The 21584-nt window shown below is 48.0% G+C and overlaps 1 protein-coding gene across 1 annotated transcript in view; it reads right to left on the bottom strand.

Annotated features, from left to right (window-relative positions):
- SLA2 (Src like adaptor 2) overlaps positions 1 to 21584 on the bottom strand; it is a 24255-nt gene extending 2671 nt beyond the window's left edge. The window contains exons 1-7 of the mRNA XM_010975203.3: positions 19555 to 21584; positions 16664 to 16797; positions 12717 to 12816; positions 12246 to 12332; positions 10551 to 10654; positions 1075 to 1224; positions 185 to 317 (exon numbers count right to left, since the gene is read on the bottom strand). Of these exons, the coding sequence (XP_010973505.1) occupies positions 185 to 317; positions 1075 to 1224; positions 10551 to 10654; positions 12246 to 12332; positions 12717 to 12816; positions 16664 to 16754 (665 nt within the window). The 5' untranslated portion in view covers positions 16755 to 16797; positions 19555 to 21584. The remainder of the gene's footprint in view (positions 1 to 184; positions 318 to 1074; positions 1225 to 10550; positions 10655 to 12245; positions 12333 to 12716; positions 12817 to 16663; positions 16798 to 19554) is intronic.

The raw sequence follows: 21584 nt of genomic DNA, 5'->3' as shown, positions 1-21584 counted from the left end.
CCCACTTTTGCCTCCCTGCTAGTCCCCCCTGCAGACCTGCTGAGCCTGGGCTAGCCTTTATGAGTTCAGTGAGTGCTCATTGGCTCCCAGATGTCCCTGAAAGTGACAAGCCCATTCCGAGTCCCCAGGGGTGGGTCCTTCTAACTCTCCTTTGTTCCATCTTCACATTCCAGGGGCCCCTCACCTGTCCAGCTCTTCCCAGTTGAGTGGTGTCCTCTGCACAGTCACAGGTAGAGGTATGGCCTTGCCAGGGAGTGGGCCAGCCCTCCGCAGGGCACAGGGCTCCTTGAGGAGGCAGCAGATGTCATCTGCCAGCTCTGTGGAAGAGACCAAGACCCTTGACATGGCTGACTCCAGCCCTGCTTTCCTGCCCAACAACCCCACTCTTACCCTAACAGCTTTCCACGCTTGGCAGGTGGGAGTGTGAGCCCTAAGCTGTTAATCTGGAGGTTAAGATGCAGTTAAAGGTCATTCTCGGCTAGGTTTGGGGAAACTTAATTTACTGTGTTATTTTGGGTAAGTTTTGATGGACCTCTCTAAGCCCCAGTTTCTGGTTAGGAAGGTGCTTTGGAAAGAAGAAAGCTAAGGCATGACCGGTCTCTACTTGTTCTGTCAGTATCTGCTGTATGGAATGACAGTCCAGAAAACCCCTGATGAGTAGTGGTCTTTCCTCTCTGCCTTTTGACATCGCTGTCGTGGCTACATCCTCCAGGGCCCATTACAGATAGGCACCAGAGAATGCTAAGAGTTAACTGAATTCCACAACAGCAACAGCTCTGGGCCTAGTTCCTGTGGAGAGAACTGTGCCAGCCACTGGGGACTTTAACTCAGAACCACAGTGGTAGGTGAAGTACTGGCATACAGTCACATGGAACATCTGTGTGGCTCTGTTGGCATGAGGTAATGTTGGGGCTCCGAGGCTGCATTTCTTGGCACAGGGACTGGCATGAAGAAAGGGGAGGTCTCTCATAATTTGGATATTCTCCAGCAGGTAAAGTGTCCAAGGGTATGACTAACTGCCCACAGAGACACCACATCCTGGTCTACTCTCATGGAGGCAGGGAATGACCATACCGGAGTAGTGGTCCACCAGGGCCTGGAGCGAGGGAAAAGTGAGGCGCGGTGAGATGTACAGCCAGCCATTGTCAAGGCGCTGGATCCTGTAGTGTCTGATGCGGTCCCAGGATGCAGGGCGGCTGAGGCGGACTGACAGGGAGTAACAGCCTGAGGAGGAGAGAGTCCAGGGTGGAATTAAGGCCCTGCTGGGACCCAGCCCAGCCCAGGATGGGAGAAGGAAGACATGAGATGGTCACAGAGAGTGGTCACTAGGCCTAGACAGAAGGGAAAGTGGCAGGGAGGGACAGAGACTTGGTCTCTTGGTCATAAATGACAACACAATCATAACAGATAGGGCTCTTGTGAGGATGAAATGAGATCATGCATGCAGAGTGCTCAGAACAGGGCCTGTCACAGTCTAAGTGAACATTAAGTGTTGGCTGTTACAAAGACTCAAGTTGACGGAAGTGTTAGAATGTGAAATTGTGTCAGTAGATGTCAGTAAGGACATGAAGAAAGAGGAACTCGTACCCTGCAGATGGAAAGATAAATTAATAAAAGCCACTGTGGAAACAACTGGCCTTAACTAGTTGAGTTAGGTGCCCATGCCTCACAACCCAGCAGTTCTGTCCCAGCATGATACCTTACAAATACACAAACAAAAACATTCATAGCAGCATTGTTAAGAAAAGCCTAAAACTGCTAACAACCCATATGCACTCAAGATTGGTAGGTTCTAGACTATAGCACTATATACAGCAGTAAAAGTTAATAACCACAACACATGTAAGAATAGATAAATCTTTAAAATAATAAGCAGAAACAGCAAGTCACAGAAGCATACATTCAGCATGATTCTATTTAAATGAGATCCAAAGGCAGCCAAGACTATTATTGCATAGGGATGCGTGTATGGCAAAACTGAAGAAAAATAACTGGGTAACAGAGTGAAGCACACAAGGGGCTTCAAAGGGACTGTTGTACAATTTAAGCCGGTAAGTGGGCTTATGGGTGTTGATTTTATTATTAGTCTTTAACCTATCCATTTGTATTATAAAACTGATGCTTGTGAATTTCCCCAGTTTTGTTTTTGTTTAGTCAACTTTATTGAGGTAAAATTTATATATAATGCACATGTTTAAAGTGTACAGTTTGACAGGTTTCAACAAAAATTTCAATTAAAAAAGAGAACTAGCTAGAAGAGGAAAAGCACATGGTTGAAAAGTAGAGAAAAAAAGACTATATAAAATAATAAACAGGCCTCCAATAGCAGTTTTCGGCAGATGAAATGCATATGAGCACTCTTTAGCTGTAAAGTGGGATTCGTTTCTTAGGTCAACACTTCATCAAAGCCAAATGGGAAGAGGGTGCTTAGTGAAATAATAGTAATAATAGATTATTACTATCACCTAATGATGTAGAGCTATCTGTAGCTTTCATTTACTGAGTGTTCCTATGTGCTTTTTTGTATGGATTATCTCATCTAATTCTCATAATGAGAATTACCTATGAAGTAGGTACAATTATCCCCACTTTACAGATGAGAAAACTGTTGCACAGAGAACCTGGGAGAAGAGGCAGTGACCCTGTCACTTAACCTTTTCCTGTGGAATGCCAACAAAATGCAGGAGTGAATTTCCCAAACCACAGGCACTGCTCAGTTTTAGGAAGCTTTTACTTTTGAGGAAGCAGTCTAAACACTCCAATTAAAAGGCAAGGATTTTCAGGGGAGGGTATAGCTCAGTGGTAGAGGACAAGCTTAGCATGCACAAGGTCCTCGGTTCAGTCCCCAGTACTTACTTTAAATGAATGAACCTAACTACCTCCTCCCAAAGCAAACAAGCAAAGACTTTCAAACTGGATGTGAAAAAGTGAGACCCAATGACATAGTAAACATGCTTTGGATATTAAAACACAGGCTAAAAGTAAAAAGATGGAAAAATATGTATAATGCAAACATTAATAGGAAAGCTGGGGTGATTATATTAATATCAGAAAAGTAGAATTCAAGACTAAGAGTATCACCAGAGATAAGAGCATATCCTGAACTTGCATGCATCTAATTACAGAGATTCAAAATACAGAAGTGAAGCGACAGTATTAAGAAATAGTTGTCCATAATTATAACTGGAGATTTCAACACTCCTCTCTCAGTACTTAATGGGACAGAAAATCATTAGGGACATAGAATACCTGAACAACACAATCAACCAACTTGACTTAATTAGTGTAAACATTGTGCCCAATAAATACACGTAGAATATTCAAGGTAGACTATAGACTGGGCCATAAAAACAAATTTTAAAGGGTTGAAATAAAAGTATATTTTCTGACCACAACAGAATTAAATTATAAATTAATAACAAAAAGATATCTGAAAAAATCACCCAATACTTGGAAATAACCCAGGAAACAGAAAGCACAAGCAAAATTAGAAAATATTTTTAACTAAATAATAAAAATTTGTAAGCTCAGCTAAATCAGGACTTAAAACTTTGTCTTACATTTGAAGAAAATAACAGCATAAAATAAAATAAGCTTCCACTTTAAGAAGCTGGAAGAATAAGAAGAAAATAAAGATAAAGCAAAAATAAATGAAATATAAAACAATAGAGAAAAACCAATTAAACCAAATACTGATTCTTTAAAAGGATAGATAAAATTTATAAACCTCAAATTAGACTAACCAAGAAAGAAAAAAGAACAAACAATAATATAAGGAATGAACTGGGGACATCATTACGGATCCTGCACACATCAAAAGGATAGTAAGAGCATAGTGTGGACAACTTTATGCCAATAAATTCTACAACTTGGGTGAAATGGACAAATCCCTTAAAAGACAAATTACCAAAACTGAAACAAGAAATAGTAAATTTGAATAGCCCTACGTCTACTGCAGAAATCAAATAAATAACTTTTAAACTTCCCACAAAAAAGACTCTGGGTCCAGATGGATTCACTAGTGAGTTCTATCAGACATTTAAAGAAGAAATAATACAATTTTACACAAACTCTTTAAGAAAAGAGAAGTGAACATTTCCTCATCCATTGTATGAGGCCTGCGTTAACCTGGTATAAAAATCAAACAAAAACTATGAGAAAACTATAGACCAATATCCCTCATATATAAATACAAAAAGTACTTAACACACAATTAGCAAGTTGAATCTAACACTATATAAAAAAAGATAATACATTATAACTAAATTGGCTTTATCCCAGGAATACAGGCTGATTTAAAAATTGAACATCAGTGTAACTCACTATATTAGTAGAATAAAGGGAAAAAAAACACAATCACCTGAAGAAATGTAGAAAAATAATTTGACAAAATTCAACACTCATCATTATTTTTAAAATAATAATAAAAACTACAAATAGAAGGTGTAGTAGTTTCCTATTGCTGCTATAACAAATTACCACAAATTTATGGCTTAAAACAACGCAAATGTATTATAATTCTGGAGGTCGTAAGTCTGAAATGGGTTTCACTAAACTAAAATCAAGGTATCAGCAGGTCTATATTTCTTTTGCAGGCTCTAGAGGAGAATCCATTTCTTTGCCTTTCTAGTTTCTAGAAGCCATCTGCATTCCTTAGCTCATGGCCCCTTTCTCCATTTTCAAAGCCAGCGCATAATATTTTCCAGTCTCTCTCAAATTCTTACTCTTACCTCTCTCTTGTAGAGACCCTTGTGATTTCATTGAGCTCATCTGGACAATCCACCATAATCTCCCCATCTCAAAATCCTTAATCACATATAGAAACTCTTTTGCAATGTAAGGTAATTCATAATCACAGGCTTCAGGGATTAGGACCTGGACATCATTGAGCTATTCAGCCAACCACAGCCTTCCTCTCAACCTGACATAGAGCATCTGTGAAAAATCTACAAGTAACATTATACTTAATGGGAAAGACTGAGTTTTTCCTTCTAAAATTAAGAACAAAGCAAGAATGTTCTTACCACTTCACTTGTTACACTAGAGGTCCTAGCCAGAGTACAAAGACAAGGGGAAAAAAAGGTATATGAATTGGAAAATAAGCAGTTAAACTATATTTATAGATAATGTGATCATATATGTAGAAATTCTTAAGGAATCTACAAGAAAAGCTAGAACAAGTGAATTTAGCAAGGCTACAGGATACAAAGTCAAAATACTTTGAGAAGTATATATAGGGCAAGGTCCCTGCCTCCTTTTCCATGTTTTCTGCCTAACTCTGGAGACCTCTTGACCTCTGTACCTTTAAGAATCTCTTCTAGAGCTGTGCTGTGACCCTAAAAAAAGCTCTGAGGTTGAGAAAGGGCTACATATCTGAAAATAGGCCTTTTGGCCAACCAACCAGCTAAACAAAGTGACCGAGTCCCTCTATCTTCTGCATGGTTCTTCAGCCACCACATCCTGGCCACAGTCCCCGTAGTTAGTAGAACCAGGAAGTGTCCTCATAGCTGTACTGACTGCTAGACTCAGATCTGTGAACCCCATGTGGGGTTGTCTACCCTATTGTGGGGACAGGTCACCTACCAAGGCCATCTGTGACTGGTATCCTGCTGTTCCTTCTCACTACATGCTCCAGCCAGTCCCAAATATCTACTGCTATCTTCCAGTTCCAGGACATCTCCTTTCAAAATCAGATTCCCTGGGTTCAAATCACACGCAAAGTACATACTACGACATCCTTACATACTGTATCCCTAGCTGTGTCTCTAAGGCATGTTATTTGACTTCTCAGATCTGTTTCTTCATCTGTAAAGGGGGATCATCATTGTCCCAGTCTCAGTAGATTGTGCCCAATGATTCAGATGGTGAAGCAGGTAACGCATTTAACATGTCTGGCATGGAGCAAGCACTCAATAATCTTCATCGGGCCTCTGATCCTTTGCTAACATTATTCCTTTTATGTAGAAGACTCTTCTGCCTGAGTAACCACCAGCCTTCCTTTTACAACTCCGTCCTGCTCAGACAACTCCTCTCCAGAGCACTTTCTCTGCCTGGAGAAGCCCCAGCTCTAGGCTTGCCCAGACACAAGTGCTAGTACCAAAGGTCCTGTTCTCCCATCGTCTGTTCCTCAACACTACCCCCCCCACCCCTCATATAGCCAACTGTGAGCCCCACAAGGGATGGTTCTAATTTACCTGTCTACCATCTTTCCATCTCAGAAAACAGCAGCACAATTCATCCATTAAGAAGCTTCTAACCCCAGAATCATCCCTGACTGCTTCCCATTCTCTCCCACCTCCCATCTAGCCCCACAGAAAACCCTACTGGCTACATTCAGAATATATCCGGAATCCGACCACTTCTCACCCTGCAACAACTTCCCATGTGGCTTCCCACTTCCTCCTTACCCCCTGCCAAATCCTCTCTTTGCACAGCAGAGGGATCAAGTCATGTCACTGCCCTACTCAGAACCCTCCCTGACACAAGAGCTCACCCTGGAAAGGCCCTGCAGACCTGACTTCTGATGACCTTGGATCTGCTCCAGGCACATCTGCCTCCTGCTGAGGATGCACCTGCTTACTCTGTTCCTCTTAATGCTGCTTTATTGTTTCCTTGTGGCACTTGCCATCATCAGATGCTTAATTACTATTTGTTCACTGTCCATGTTGCCAACTAGAGTGTGGTCACAGATCTTGCTTTTTACACTGTTGAATCTCCAGTGCTTAGAACGGGTGCTGGCACAGAGTTGCCATGCAATATCTATTTGTTGAGTGAATTAATGAATCTCTGTGATAAACGCTGAATAGAGCCATGATTTCAAGCAGTCTTCAGGAGTCCTTGCCACCATTTGCACTTCTACCAGCGTGAGCACAGATGGTGCTGGAGAGCAGTCAACCCTACCCCAGCTCTTCATCCTCGTCCCTCCCCTCAACGTACAAGTGAGCTCGTTCACTGATACAGGAAATACCATTTGAGCACTTACTACAAGCTGGCACTGCACAAACCCCAGACACAGGTAATCAGATCTTCATACTCTGGGGAAAGAAGTGCTATCCCTCAGCCAGAATTTTCCTTTATGGTCCTCATTTCAGGTATTTAATTCCTATGCTCACATACCTTGACTTTAAGAAGTAAGTTTATTGCATCTACAGAAGAGGTATTTTCAAGATGCTATGGGAGTTGAAAGCAAACAAAACAGTGACAAATAACCTGGGGGGATAACATTGCAACGGGTCATAAAGAATGAGTGTGAGTTGGCCAGGTGGAGGAATGGAGGAGAGGGCTTTCCAGGCTGAGGGAAGCTCTTGTGCAAGGATGCAACAGTGGAAAGAACAAGGTGTGTTCATTCGTCAAGTGTTCTGGTGGGCAATGGGCCAGAAGGCAGGCTGTGGGAGGGAGTGGTGGGAACCATGGCTGTGTGCAAAGCCTGAAGGGAGACCCACTGGGAAAGGTACAAGGTCCCAGATTCCAGAAAGCTCCAGCAGGCTTAGCCAATTGCACATCCTGGCCTGCAGTAACCTATGGGGTCAGGCACCATGTTTTCCCAGGTGTTATGATGATGCCAGGAGGAGAGGTGGGGTACACAGTAGTGTGAGGGATCAGATTAAAAGCCATGTATGGGAGGTAGACCTAATAGGACCCTCCTGAACTTCCTCTACTGAGGCCTCTGAGAAGCTGATAGCCTCAAGGATACTCAAGACTCTCCACTGTCTGCAGCCTGAGGACAGGAACCACAGCTTAGCAGGCCAGAATCAGAGGAGATGCTTAATAACTGTTTTTCAGCTGACAGAATGGACAGAGGTGAGCCCCTCAGGGGCAGGAAGCCAGTCTTGCTCATCAGTCTCTCTTACAGTGCCCCACACAGAACAGACACATAGTAGGATAGCAGGAAAACAAGGGAGTGATGCTATTGGGGTCTGGCCCTGGCACTGACCTCTAGAGCAGTCCTGGGAACTCCACAAACTCCTCATGCCCCATCACAGGGCAAGGTTTTCAGCCTGACTTGGGCCCTTCCATGCTCCCCACCCAGGCCTAGAACAAAACCAGGCATGCCAGAGGGATTCTGTGGAAGATGGGGGCCTCCCCCTCCCCTCCAGACTCTAAGTAGCATGCTTGGGAGCTCAGTGGCCCCAGGCCTTCCTCCTTGGTGGACACATAAGCTCAAAGCCCCTGATTCCCTTTCCAGAGGTACGTATGGATCTTTGACCAAAGAAAAGTTGATCCTTATATCACTCAGTCAACAGTTAATTACTGTTATATATGACAAGATGCATTATGTAAACAGAGAAAAGTCTCTCATTACTTAATTTTGTGTTCCTCACATTGGAACTGTATTTTCAAACTTAACATGAGAACCAGCCAGAGAGCTTGTGAAGGAAGCGGGTTTCTGACTCTGTGCCCAGTAGTCTGATTTGGTAGGTCTGAGGTGGGTCCATGAGCCTGCATTGTTGAGATGTTCCACTGACAATTCCTGTACACTTGAGTCTGAGAACCACCATTCTGTGGCGTCACTCAGGCCCCTACCGCTTCAGTGTCAAGCTTTTTTTGACCACAAACCACAATATGAAATTTTACACTGTGACCCAGGACGCATTTGAAGTGATCTAAAACAAAAGTTTGATGAAGCAGTATTTTCCTTAACCCCAGTGATGCACCTTAATGTTTCCTGTTGTATTTCACTTTAAATACTCACTGGTCCAGACCCACTAAATTAATGGGTCCCAACCTGAGCTACACATTAGAATCACCTGAGGGGCTTTTATAGCTTCCAGGGCCCAGGCCACACCCCTGACCAATTAAATCAGAAATTCTGGGAGGTAGGGTGTAGGCATCAGTAATTTATAAATCTCCCCCAGATGATTCCAACATGCAGCTATGGTCTAGATCAGCTGTTCTTAAAGTGTGGTCCCCAGATTAGCAGCAGCAAGCATCACCTGTGAACCTGTTGGAACGGTAAATTCTCAGGCCCCAGACCTAACAACTCAGAAATGCTGGGCCAGCTCTTTGTTTTAATAAGCCCTCAAAGTCATTCTGATGCCTGCCCAGGTTTGATACTCACTGGTCTATTACCGCTGAAATAAACTGATTTCTTGGCCCACAAATGGATCATGACCTATAGCTTGACAAACACTATCCAAAAGGAAGCACCAGAGAGATTATAGATATTAGTATTGGGAAACCATTGCCTTTGCTGCAGAATTGGCAAATATCTTCATTTTTTGATAAACAGCTGCATTCTGATCTATCTCCTTTTGGTGTTGCTGGGGGGAGGCTTAGAGTCAAATCTAGCCTTAATCCTGGTAAATTTGTGGCTCCTTAAAGATCCTGTGCATTCCTTATACCTTAAATGTATGTAGTGCTGTGTATCAATTACACCTCAATAAAACTGGAGGGGGAAAAAAAGATCCTATGGATTGTTATCTGCTCCCTCCTTTATTTCTCAGTCAGTTCCTCTTGTATATGTGTCTTCTTAGGAAAAGGGAACAGTGGCCACAAATTCTGGTCACTATGTTCTTGGGGTTGAACCAGGCCAGAAGGGGCAGGGGTGGGGCCGTTGAGCATGGAGCACTTCCTGTAGCTTCTCAAGCTGACTGGGGCCGGTCTGCAGCACCCCTGGCCCCAGCAGCAGCACTATGGTTTCCTGTTTGTAGCTGCTGTATTGAGTCAGCCCAACCGACCTCGGCCAGTGTATGGGTGCATAAGAGGGTTGGGATGCTGATGCTGCCTGGAAAATAGCAGGAGAGGCTGGGAAGAGGTCAACTCGGGGAACTCCCGAAGGAAGGGAAGGAGAGGAAAGATGCACTGGAAGGCGCTCCAGGAGGGAGACTGAGCAGAGAGCAAAGGACCCTGACAACCCATCCATCAATGTTCAATTTAGGGCAAGCACAGGAGGCCGATCCTCATTCCTGAATATCTCCTCCGTAGCCTGCCACTGTGCTTGCAATTCCACCATTACTGTCACATGTGGGCCTTTCTTGGGTGTCTGAAGTGGACAAACCTCACCTGGGTTTGAATCCCAGCTCTGAACTTATTATCTGTGTCCCCCCCCCAACCCCAGGCAAATCGTTTCCTCATCTGTAAAATGGGGATCATGAAAGTACAATCCCCAAAGCACTGTTTGAAGGCATTTAAAGGACCTAACATAAATGTGGGCACTGCCACTCCTTCAACGTCCTTCTCTGCCCCTGCTGTAAGGGACTCAGGGCGGCAGCTCAGAGGGAGGCAAGGGCATCAGAGACAGACTCTCTCAACTTCAGGTTTTGTTTGCAAAGGCCCTGCTCCTGGGGTGGGAGAAGTCCCACATGAATGTGCAATCAACGTAGATGTCCCTACCCCTCTTGTGAGCAATCCACACTCACTTTTAGAAATGGAGGTTATTGCCATGTTGTTGATGGGCCCTCCTGGCAGCAACATGGTAGTCAGCCAGCCAGACTGCCTGACTCCAAGGCCAGGTCTTCAGCCCTTCACGTTTGGCCTTCTATCCCTTTCCCTAGGTCACCCTGCTCTTGGCATTAAAGGGACAAGCCCAGAGCTGGGCTGAGCTTACCCACCTCTCCTGGTCTGGCTCTCCCGGATCAGGAAGGCCCCTCCGGGGTTTCCAGGCAGCAGCAGCAGTTCCTCTGCTTTCTCCCGGCTCAGGCCCTCATACAGCCACCTGGGGGAGGAGCAGAGGGAGGGATGGGGTCAGTCTGGGGCTGGGTGGGCCACAGCTCTACAGGAACATCTCCTCCCCTCTCTGGGCCTCAAAGTTCCAGCCCCATGAAGCTGACCTTGGGGTCTGTCAGGCCTCCCACCTTTGTCCCGGTTTTGGCTCTAGGGGCCTCAGAGGACAGTCTCATGGGGTCAGCCTCAGCCTTTTCTGATTGGAGACCTCATTCCCAAGTGGCCAGGGCCTGGGGGCAGGTTAAGTGACCCCAGACTCTCTCCTGTCACTGCCAGTTCCTCCAGCACCCATATGCTATCCACTACCTTTCCAAACTGTCACCTCTCCAAGAATTGCCCCTATTTTTTTTTAATGTTAGCAAATATTTTATTTCAACAGTTTAAAGTTTAACTTTGTCGCCAAAAGGAATGCAGGTAAACATTTATTCACTGTCATTGAAATCTAATTCCCACCTGGGCTTATTTATGGCGGAAAGTTTGCAACTAGAATGCTCAAGGCATTCTAAAATTTCAGAAAAAAATCATTTTTTGGCTTACTAGTCCATCAACCTTCTAATGTACCCAAGGCATGCCCTGGGGTCCCAGGCAAAGCCTCCAGAAGCCAATTTGATGGAAATGGCTGCCTCTCTGTCATTTTGTGACATTCCACAGTCAAAGCCAGAATCAGGGTTGAGTTGATTCTAAGTAAATAAATTAGAGAAGCTGTGACTCTCTTGATGCCAGTGGCAAACTTAGCCCAGTTTTATAGTAAATAAAGCATGTCATTCATATGACTTATGAAAGCTGAGGATATAAATGAAGCAGTGGCAAGGAAAGGGGACTCTTGGAGGTGGTCAGTGTGTCCTTGGCATAAACTCCAGTGCCATGCTGTGGATGAAGAACTCTGCTCCGCGGGCCCAGGCCATCGGGAAACGCACGGCGAGGTGGGCTTCACACAGCCTCTGCGAGCTGATTCTACGAGTTGTCCACACTTCTCAGGATCCTGTCAGGACCATCAGAGCTGGCATACCGTGAGCCTCAGAAAAGAAAGGCCATCCAGTGTGGGAGCTGTGCTTTTTCTCAGAACGGAAAAGTGGCTGTCACGGCACACACAGTGACGCATTCCTGGCTCCGAGTTATTCACTGGCCTTCCCCCTCAACACAGAATTTGCTCTGGAGTCAGTTTGTCACTTACTCTTGGCAAGAGATGATGCACACTTTGTAAGAGACCCTGTGTCCCAGCGTCCAGCCCTCCGGGGGAGGTGCCTCTTGGAAGGGCAGCCCAGGGAGGCTCCCCGGGACACTCTGCAGGCTGCTTCCACTTCCAGCAAGTCCCCGTCAGCCTCCTCCCCAGCCAGCTTCCTGGCCACCCTCCAAAGCCCAGGCACCACATCTCCACAAGGCCTTCCTGAGCCCCCTCCTCTGGGCTCCCACATCTCGTGGGTCATCTTGAGAGAGAGAGTTGTCTGCTCCAGAAGGCAGGTCTGGGCCTGAGTCTCTCCCTTCCTCAGCTTTGCTCAGCACAGGACTGGGCATAAAGGACAACCTTGTGGGAGAAGAGGGCAAGAAGCTCTCCCCAGGCAGGGCCTGATGTGTGAACTCACCCGTGGGAGATTTTGGCCACGTGGATGCTGGGGATGCTGAACTCTCTGCCTGAGACTTCTGACAGCACCGTAAACCAGTCTCCATCCCTGGAAAGAGAAAGGCGAGGGGGTCCCTCTCAGAAGGGCCAAAGCCCTGGGAACTGCTCATTCAGGATTCACAAGGACCCACCAGGCTGGGTCCTGTGCCCACTTGTCCCATTTGCATTTCCCAGGTTCCCTTGCACTAGGTGGTCTGGGCACCTCCTGGGCAATGGATGGCAAGATTCAAGGCTCCCTTGCAAGGCCTTGCCACTCACTGCTTCTCCCTGCAAGTGTATCAGGTTGCCTAAAATCCCACCATTAGGGCCATGTGTGAGCTCGGCACCAAAGGCCATGTTCTTTTCTCCTGGAAGGGGCCTCCTCCCATTAATGCATCTTCAGGTATCGGGGGAGGGAACAGAGCACCTCACGGAGTGCCCTTGGAAGACTTACTCAGAGACGATGGTCAGTGGCTCCCCCAGCCTCAGCGACAGCTCTGCCTGCTCGCCTACCGGGAAACTGCTCAAGGCCACAGCGGTGGCCTTGCTTCTCTCTGCATGGAAGGACAGAGATGGTCACCCTCTGGCCAGACGCGAGCTCCAGTGCAGTCTGGGCTTTTGCCATCAATCCTCCCACAAGCGCCCTAGGGCATGTCTGCTGGGATCCTGGGATGGCAACCTGGAATCTGACACTTTTCCACAGGATGCTGCAGAGCCCTTGGGGTGCCCAGACATCACTTGGGGTCTCCTCAGGGAAAGGGTTGGTGAGACAAGAGTGGGAATCCTCGCTACAATCCCCTTTTATATACAGATCTCCACAGGAGATTTTGATAAAGGAATTCTGTTGTTCAGCAAACTTAAAACTGCCCACTCTAAGCAGGAATCAGCCCAGATCTCTGAGCTCAACTTCTGAAAGGCACTGATGAGATGGGTACCAGATGAACTAGCTTCGAGGACCTGGGAGGAGGACATGGGAGGAGGGCTCCTGGAGGGCCCAGGAAATCACCGACGTGGATGGGCTTTGTAACTCTGGAGTGCCGTGCACGTGGGCAGAATGGCTCCCCCATGGCCTTCATCCAGAGCGGCAGGTGTAGGTCTGTGCTGCCCCCTAAGAAGAGCTGCAGCCCCAGGGCTCGCTGTGCTAGGCCTGACCCAGAGCAGACGCCCAGCAGGAGTGTGTGGCCCAGTCAAGTGTCCTGGTCACACACATGCCATCTCTTCCTGAGCACCTGCTGTGTGTCAGGCCCTGACTGGGTGCTGTATGCGTCATCTCTATTCAGCCCCATTGCACAGCAAAGCAACCGAAGCTCAGCTGGGCACTCCACTGGGGAGGGAGGGCACAGCTCCTACACACATCAGCATGTCCCTCTCCTACCACGGGGCACTGTTGGGGTGGGTGACCATCATGGCTGCTCAGGGGTCCAGGGTGAGGGGACTGGGCTGGACAGCAGCACATCTCCAAAAGGGCCCAGGCTCCCCAGGAGGCTGATGTTCAGAGAGGGAGTCACTGAGACAGAGGACACCAAGTACCCCTCCCCCCCCCCCCCAGCCGCACCATCACACCAGGACTGGTCCTGAAAACATGGTGGGCATGAGGCCTAATTTTGAGGTTGACCAACAGGCGGCAAGCGGCTCCCTCAGCACAGGATGCTCACGCCCCACCCCTACTCAAGAATCAGCTCGCCCAGCCTAACCAGACCTCCCGATGCCTGCCTAGGCCTACTTGTCCTGAAAAACCTGTCCTCCACGGGCTGCGAGCACGTCACCCACACCCCAGCACCCTCCTTTCCCATCTCAGTAGGGGTCTCTGCATAAAGCTACAAGAAGCATACAAGCTCAGCAAGAAAGGTTTGTATGTCTCATAAATGCTCCTCAGGGCCTAAGAGGCCTCCCCAAGTCCCTCTAGACAGCACTGGGGCCCCAGGAGGTTGGGGAGGGAGAGCAGGTGGACAGACAAGGACCTAGGGGATATGTGGGGCAGACACAGAGCTGGACACTATGTGGGCTGAGGGCCTCTGCTTTAGTGGGACATGGGCAGAATGCGACTGTGATCCTGGAAATGGACCAGTTCCTAAGTGTTCTCATAGACACACGTGGAGATCCCTGTGGTGACCCTAGACTGGAGCTCCTCAGAGCCCGGGGCCTAGCCATCCCATGGAGCAGGGAAATGCCTGATGCCCAAATACACGGTACAAGCAAGTCAAGGGGCGTGGTGTCCTCCAACAAGAATGGAGCCAGGTGGCCAGATGGGCCCGTCCGCCTCCTGGAAGCCCTGGCCTTTCACCCCTAGGAGCCACTGAGCTGCATATGTGCTCCTCTGACTGGTCCTCTCTGGTGGCTGAGTCACCTTCATCCTTCACTCCCTGGATGAAATGTCCCTCCCGTGACGAGCCCCTCAGCACACACTCTCGGTCAGTCCTTTTAAACACCATCACCAAAATCTAACACAATTTTAATTGACTACTGGTTGTAATTAACTACCTGTCTTTGGGTCTTGATTGTCCCTGAAGACAGGGGCTGTGCCTGTCTTGTCCACTGCTGTATCCCCTGGTCCTGGCACAAGGCAGAGTTTTGGAAGATTATGGATGGGTACAAGGCTGATGGACAAAGGAGCTGCCCCAAATCCATATCCCTGCTGGGACCAGCGGTAGAACTACTGAGAGAGCCCCATCCTTTCCATGGAGACCCTGGCAGAGGGGAACGCAATTCCCCTCAGTTCCCACAGGCAGGGAGGGCCCCAGGACACCTGCTGCGGTGGGGGTGGGGTCATCCCTCTCAGCAGCCTGGGCATGACTCAGAGCCGCCTCAGGCTGCTGCCTGTGGCTAGATTTAGAGGAAATGAGGTAGAGGTCTGTGTGGTTTCCAGATCTCTTCCTGCAGGTGGGCCCCAGGCTCTCAGTGCAAACAGAGTGGCTAAAAGGAGGCAGATGCCTCTCCAGCAGGAGTCTAGCAGGGGCTGAGGGTGTCAATGACAGTGGGGCCTGGGAGAGGCTGGTATTGGGAGATGCAGATTTCCAGGGTGGGGGCTGAGTGGGAAAGAAGCCCCAGCTATTGCAGAGGAGTTTTCAGACTGGGGACAGCTCCTGCCAAACACAGACATCAGGATATTTGGCTCTGCAGCCTTCTAGTTCTGCTTAAGTGTGTGGCCATGTCCTTCCTCCTAAAAAGTGCTGCTTGGTTTAGAGTAATCTTGTTATCTGTGATGGTTAATTTTACGTGTCAACGTGGCTAGCCCACAGTACCCAGATATCTGGTCAAACACCAGTCTGGATGTTAATGCAATACTATTTTTTAGATGAGATTAACATTTAAATCAGTAGTCCTTGAATAAGACAGATGACCCTCCATAAAGTGGGTGGACCTCAATCCATTAGTTGATACCCTTAAGAGAAAAAGACCGAGGTCCTTTGAGGAAGAGGGAATCCCGCCTCCAGCCTCAGCTCTGGAATTTCACAGTATTAGCTCTTCTCTGGGTCTCCAGTCTGCTGGCATGCCCTGCAGATTTCAGACTTGCCATTGCCCACAATTGCATGGGCCAATTTCTTAAATTCTCTCCTATACACGCGCCCACACATACCCTATTGGTTCTGTTTCTCTGGAGAACCCTGATCAATACATTATCAAAACCCCAAATCACAATGTGATTTGAGAAAGGGTTTGTGGACTGTTTTGACATCAAAATATTAGAATTTGCAAGATATTTTGATTGCCTAAATGTCCTTAAAAACTGGCATTTTTAGTCAGGCCTACCTTAGAAAGTTCCCAGTTATGGGTTCAGCCTGTGCATTGTATGAACTCAGTTTTTCCAACCACCATAGCTCTAACTTTGCTTCAAGTATTTCACAGCACCTCTCAGGATAAGAGGAGACTTCAGAGCATCACTGTCCAACAGAACTTTCTGTGATGATGGAAATGTTCTTTAATTGTGCTGTCCAAGAAGGTAGCCACTAGCTGCACATGGCTACTGAGCACTTAAAACACAGCTGGAGTGACTGAGGAACTGAACATTTATTTAACTTTAATTCATTTTAATTAATCTTGGTTTAAATTAACTGCTTATGGCTTGTGGCTGTCACGACAGACAGTGCAGCTTTGGAGAGCTACGGAAGTAGGTTGGTCTTACAACTGCAGCTCAGTCTCCAAATAAACTGGTTGAGGAGGGAAGCCGGGGGAGATGCCAGGGGGACCATCACACCACGCTGGTTAGCTTCTGTCAGTCTCTCACATTTTCTAGTTTATCTGGTTCAGTGTTCTCACACTAACATGTAAGCTCCCCAAGAGCAGAGCGCCTGACTGTGTGGTTCACAGGGAGGGCCTGGTATACAGAGGCAGCGATGTCTGCATTTGCACAGCCTCACGGTGCCTGGGAAGGGCCTGGCTGCCCCGAGGCCCACAGCCTACCTGCTTGCATGGGCTCAGGACTCGGGCCTCCCACAGAAGGGCTGGAGCTTGGGCTTAGCATGGTTTTCCCCCTGCTGGGCTGACTTCCCATCGTTCTTCAGCAGAATACTCAGAAGCACATTGCCAAGAGAAATCTGAAAGAGATGTTGTAATGGGGACAGAGCCATAGCTCCCAACCTGGTGCCCAGACACCCTCCCTCCCCAGCTCAGCCCTGCTGACCTCCTTGCTGACGCAGCGAATGAGATCCCTCCCATCAGGACCAGTCTCCAGCCCCCTCCACCAGACTCTGAAGTCTCTCTGCAAACCAGACCCTGTTTTCTCTGCATCCCATCTCTTCTATGCTGTAGCCATCCTCCATAATGTTTCTGGGCCTTTGTATGTTCGAAGCCCCCTCCCATTGGCTAGAATGTTCTTTTCTCCTTTTGGGCCCACCTGGATCCCACACTTCCCCAGGAAGCATTCTCTGAACCCCCCTCCAGGCCTTGCTGATTATTCTTATGGCTCTGGGATCACATTCTGCCCCTGGGTTGCAGGGGCCAATGACAAGACAGAGTTCACTTCAGGCAAACCAGGATCCACAGCTAGGTGGGCAAGGGGGATCCTAGAGGGCTTGGGAGCTGGTGTCTCACAAGCGAAGGTGACACTAAGCACACAGTTACTGGTGTCACGTAGCAAAGTAAGATGCCAGGGAGACTGTATGACACCATGATGACTTGCAAGGCTTTACAGGATTGGTTGTTGAACCACTTCCTCTCTCTTTGCCTCCATTTCCTCGTCTGAAAAATGGGGATAACAGTACCCACCATATGGGTCTGAGAGATAACGTATGTGAAGAGCCTGGCCAGGACCTGCTTTTCCTTTTTCACGCCCTGAATGTCACTTCACCGGAGGCCACTCCTGGGAGCTTTCCCTCTTCTCCCTCGGCTCCCCGCTGTGCTCCTGTCCAAGTTGTCATTTTTTGCATATTGGAGTGCTTGTTTAATCAGCCGTCATTCTGTGGCTTGTTGAGGACAAGGACCTCTCTGCCCATTTCCTCAGCATTTCACCCACAGAAGGCACTTGATGCACATTAACTAAAGTAATTATAGCTCTTCAGACAGGTGTTTTACCCTTAGTATATTCTAAATTCCCAGGTTTCCCGGGAAAGGACGATTTTTCCAAACACTGTACATACTCAAATGTTTCAAGGAGGTGGTTTCATTCTTTCAGACAGTTTGTCTTTTCACTAGAGACAAGGCACAATTAACACCAGTTTGGTGACACAGGAGGTTCCGTCCTTGCCTTTGAACCTTTCCCCTTGCCTGGCTGAGGATGGATGTCTGTCATGATCATGGAGTGACTCCCATGGCCTCACAGGCCATTGTGTCTGAGGAGTAAAGCTCCTTCCTGCCTCAGAGCGGGGAACAGCTATCTGCAGTCTTGAGTCATCAACACGGGGATAAAGGTATCTGTTCAGTATTCACGGAACAGGAGCCCTTTAATACAAAACAGGCCCACCATTAGGAGGGGGCTCCTGGCAGCCACTTCCTGCTCAGACTTTGGGATCCTGAAGCCTTGGCAGCCTGGGACGGTGCTGCCACCTCCTAAGGTCTCTCTGGTTTCCTCCATGTTAGGGACTCCTTCAGGTCAGGTTATCAACATCCCTGCTGCTCCCCAGCCTTTCCTTTCCCCCTTGGGAAGGAGGTACAGGCCATATGCTTAACTGTGCAGACACTGGGTCCAGAAAATCCCTGGGAGAGATCGTTCCTGGGTAGCACAAGTGATTACTTCAGACCAACCCAGCTCGAGCTATGGGCCCTCAGGCAAAGCATGTAACTTCTCTGAGTCTCATCTGTGAACTGGGGACAATACAGACTCCACAGGGTTGTGAGGAGAAGTCGAGAAGCCTGGCACAGACTGTGTTCTCTGACAAGATCAGTTTCCTTTCCCGTCTTTCAGCAAGACAAAGTCACCACTGTCACCAACCACACTTAATGCAGAGACTTCTTCCCGTTGCAGGTGGAACTGGGGGCTGGGCCTGAGGGAGGGAGGAGAGCCCTGCACTGAGGCTGGCAGCCCCCTAGCACTCTGCCAGCTGCCTTCACCTGGTCAGGTCAAGGCTGGGAAGCCTCCTGGGGGCAAAATGAAAACCATGGGCTGGCAGGGCTAGGAGGAGTATTGGCCCAAACTTTTGAAAGAACTAATCATAATGATGTAAGTATTTGAAAAATTTAACTATATGTTAGGCACTTTCTAGGGGACCCAGGCATGGGTGGAAGGAAAGGGTTAAAGGCAGCTGAGGTCAGCACATGGCCCACATTGTTCTGATCTTCTCACTTGACCCTCTGAGAGGTTTGAATCCCCTTCAAGTACAATGACCAGGGCCCAGAGTGGGTAACCTCGTGCTCACTTTCCTGTGCTGGTTAATGCAGAGCTGGATCTACAATCCATGTCTTTTGTGCTTCTGAAGATAATTTCTCAGAGGTGGAGGTAAGTGATAAATTGGGCTGAGCTAAAGGGAGAATTCCCTCTCAACTGAGAAATTTCGATCATCTTTTTGAGAGGAACTATTAGACTCTAGGGCTGAACGTGTCTTCAGAGATACAACCTTATCCACTGACATTGTAAGGCTGTAGCCCAGAGAGGGTCCCAAAGTCACACAGCAAGCTGGTAACTGAGATGGGACCAGAAGGGGCATGAAGATAAGCCGGAGGGAACAATGTTACTCCGCAGGGGACAGGCAAAGGGGGAGAGGAGGACCCTCAGAAACCACCCCTCTCACAGCCTCAGTGAAACCGTTTCCCCTCTTCTTGAGCTTGTTTCCCAACCATTAAGCCTACTCCCCATCTTTAGGGGACCATCCTTCCTCACAGCCCCAAGGCCACTGAAAAACACAAACGAGCATACTTACTGGTTTCCTGCCATCAGAGGCTTGGGGCGAGGGCTCGGCTAAGATGCATGCTTTAGCTGGAGAGGTTAGGGCCTTGGGAGGATCCTGCTGGAAGTTCTTAGTCCTAGGCCATCCAGAACTCTCTCAGTCTGGAAGAATCTTCATGGAGAGGCTCTCAGTATTGCTTTGGATAGCTCTGCTCCTGCCTGTGGTCAGCAGTTTGTACCCCTGGGATGGGACAGGAGCCCCGTGCTCCTTAGAGACCTCCAACTAGGCAGTTTTCCCAAGCACGGCCAGGTGGGGAAGCAGGCCCAGGGTTCTCTGAGCTCTGTTGCAGGGTCCTTGCGGCTCCCGGCTCGCATCTGCAGGCTCTGTGGTTCTCACAGCCACTCGTTTCCTCTGACGGCACCACAGACCATCGAGGAGCCACCTTCCCCAAGTTCCTGTTTGTGGGGGAGAAGCAGCTGCCTCGTCATGATCCTGGTTTTGTGGCTTGGTCTGATCCAAGGAACATAGAACCAAAATAAATGAGAAGGAGGTCCCCATGCTTGCCATATGATCAGGTAATAATAACCACCTGAGGAGCTTGTTAGTCTAGGATCCTCCCACATCTTCTGAATCCAAGTAACCAGAGGAGCAGCCCAGGAATCTGAATCTTAAACATGCCAAGAGATTCCTTTGATTGGCAAGTATGGGAAGGACTGCCTTGGGGTGATGTGTCCCAACATTTCATGTGTATAGGAATCCTCTGGGGATCTGGTGAAACAGCAGATTCTGGTTTGGTGGGTCTGGGTGGGGTTCAAGATTCTGCATTGCTGATAACTCCCAGGTGCTGCCCATGTTGCTGGTCTGGGGACCACACTTTGTGCAGCAGGGTCTGGACAGTGGTTCTTCAAGTCTGGTCCCCAGGCCAGCAGCCCCAGCATCTTCTGGGAATTTATTAGATGTGCAAATTCTCAGGCCCCATCTCAGTCCTACTGAATCAGAAACTCCATGATGGAGGACCAGCAACCTGTTTTCACAAGCCCCCCAGGTGATTCTGATGCACACCCTAAACTTGAGAATCACTCAGCTGGGATAAAGAATCTCTGACAGAACTGCCTTTAATTGGTATGTTTAACTTTGGTCATTAAAATTTAAATTAATAAAACCTCAGTTTATTAGAATCTAAATAACCACACGCACTCACCGTCTCCCTGTTAGGGGGCTTAGCAATCCTGGAGAGAGATGCTTTTAACACAAAATCATGATTTCACTGACAACGCAGCCTTTTCTGGGGCCTCGCCAGCTTGAGCACACCTGGGCTCAGGTTCACCCTTTCCCTAGGGGAGGGCTGGTTTGAGGTTGAACTCCCTGAGCACTTGGCGTGGAGAGCTGAGGGAGCCAGAGTGGAGGCGTAAGCTCTTTACGAAGTTCTAACCAGTATGTTAGAGTGGGTGATGGACGCTCAAGGATGCGGCCTGTGGCTGGAAGGGAACTGATCACAGGCCCACCCTCCTGCTACTGACTTCACACCACTCTGATGTACATCTTTTCATTTGACAGGCCGACTTCAGACTGTCCTCAAGGAGGGGTCCGTGAATGAGGAAGGAAGTAGGAAATGGCCATCTCTGGTCTTAGAAAACATCCCACCATATCCTCTCCCGTTTCACTCAGGGAGGCACCTGAGAATTATAAAGTTTAAAGTCTAGATCTGCTGCTTTATTAGTTTTGTGACCATTTGTAGATTAGTTACCTCTGGGCCTGTTTTCTCATCCATCAAATTAGAATAGTGTCTATCTTATTGGGTCAGGAGGAGGAACATATAGGAAGGTGAAGGGCCTGCCTGCAGAAATGCTCAGTAAAATGTTTAGCAAAGTAGGAAAATGCATTGATTTTGCAAGAACTGGGAACTTTTTCTAGCTAGGTTTCCTTGGCCATATCACTAAACTGTCCTCAGCTATTGTCTGTAAAAGGCACTGCCCACTTTGCAGAGTTGCCATGAGAACTGGGTAACAATTTATACGGAAAAGCTTTACACAGTCATCTTGTGTAGCACCTACCTAGCCACT

The sequence above is a fragment of the Camelus dromedarius genome, chromosome 18 (genome assembly GCF_036321535.1).
Source record: "Camelus dromedarius isolate mCamDro1 chromosome 18, mCamDro1.pat, whole genome shotgun sequence".
NCBI classification, from domain to species: domain Eukaryota; kingdom Metazoa; phylum Chordata; class Mammalia; order Artiodactyla; family Camelidae; genus Camelus; species Camelus dromedarius.
Note: the sequence above shows the minus strand (reverse complement) of the source record. Positions and strands in the feature narration are given on the sequence as shown.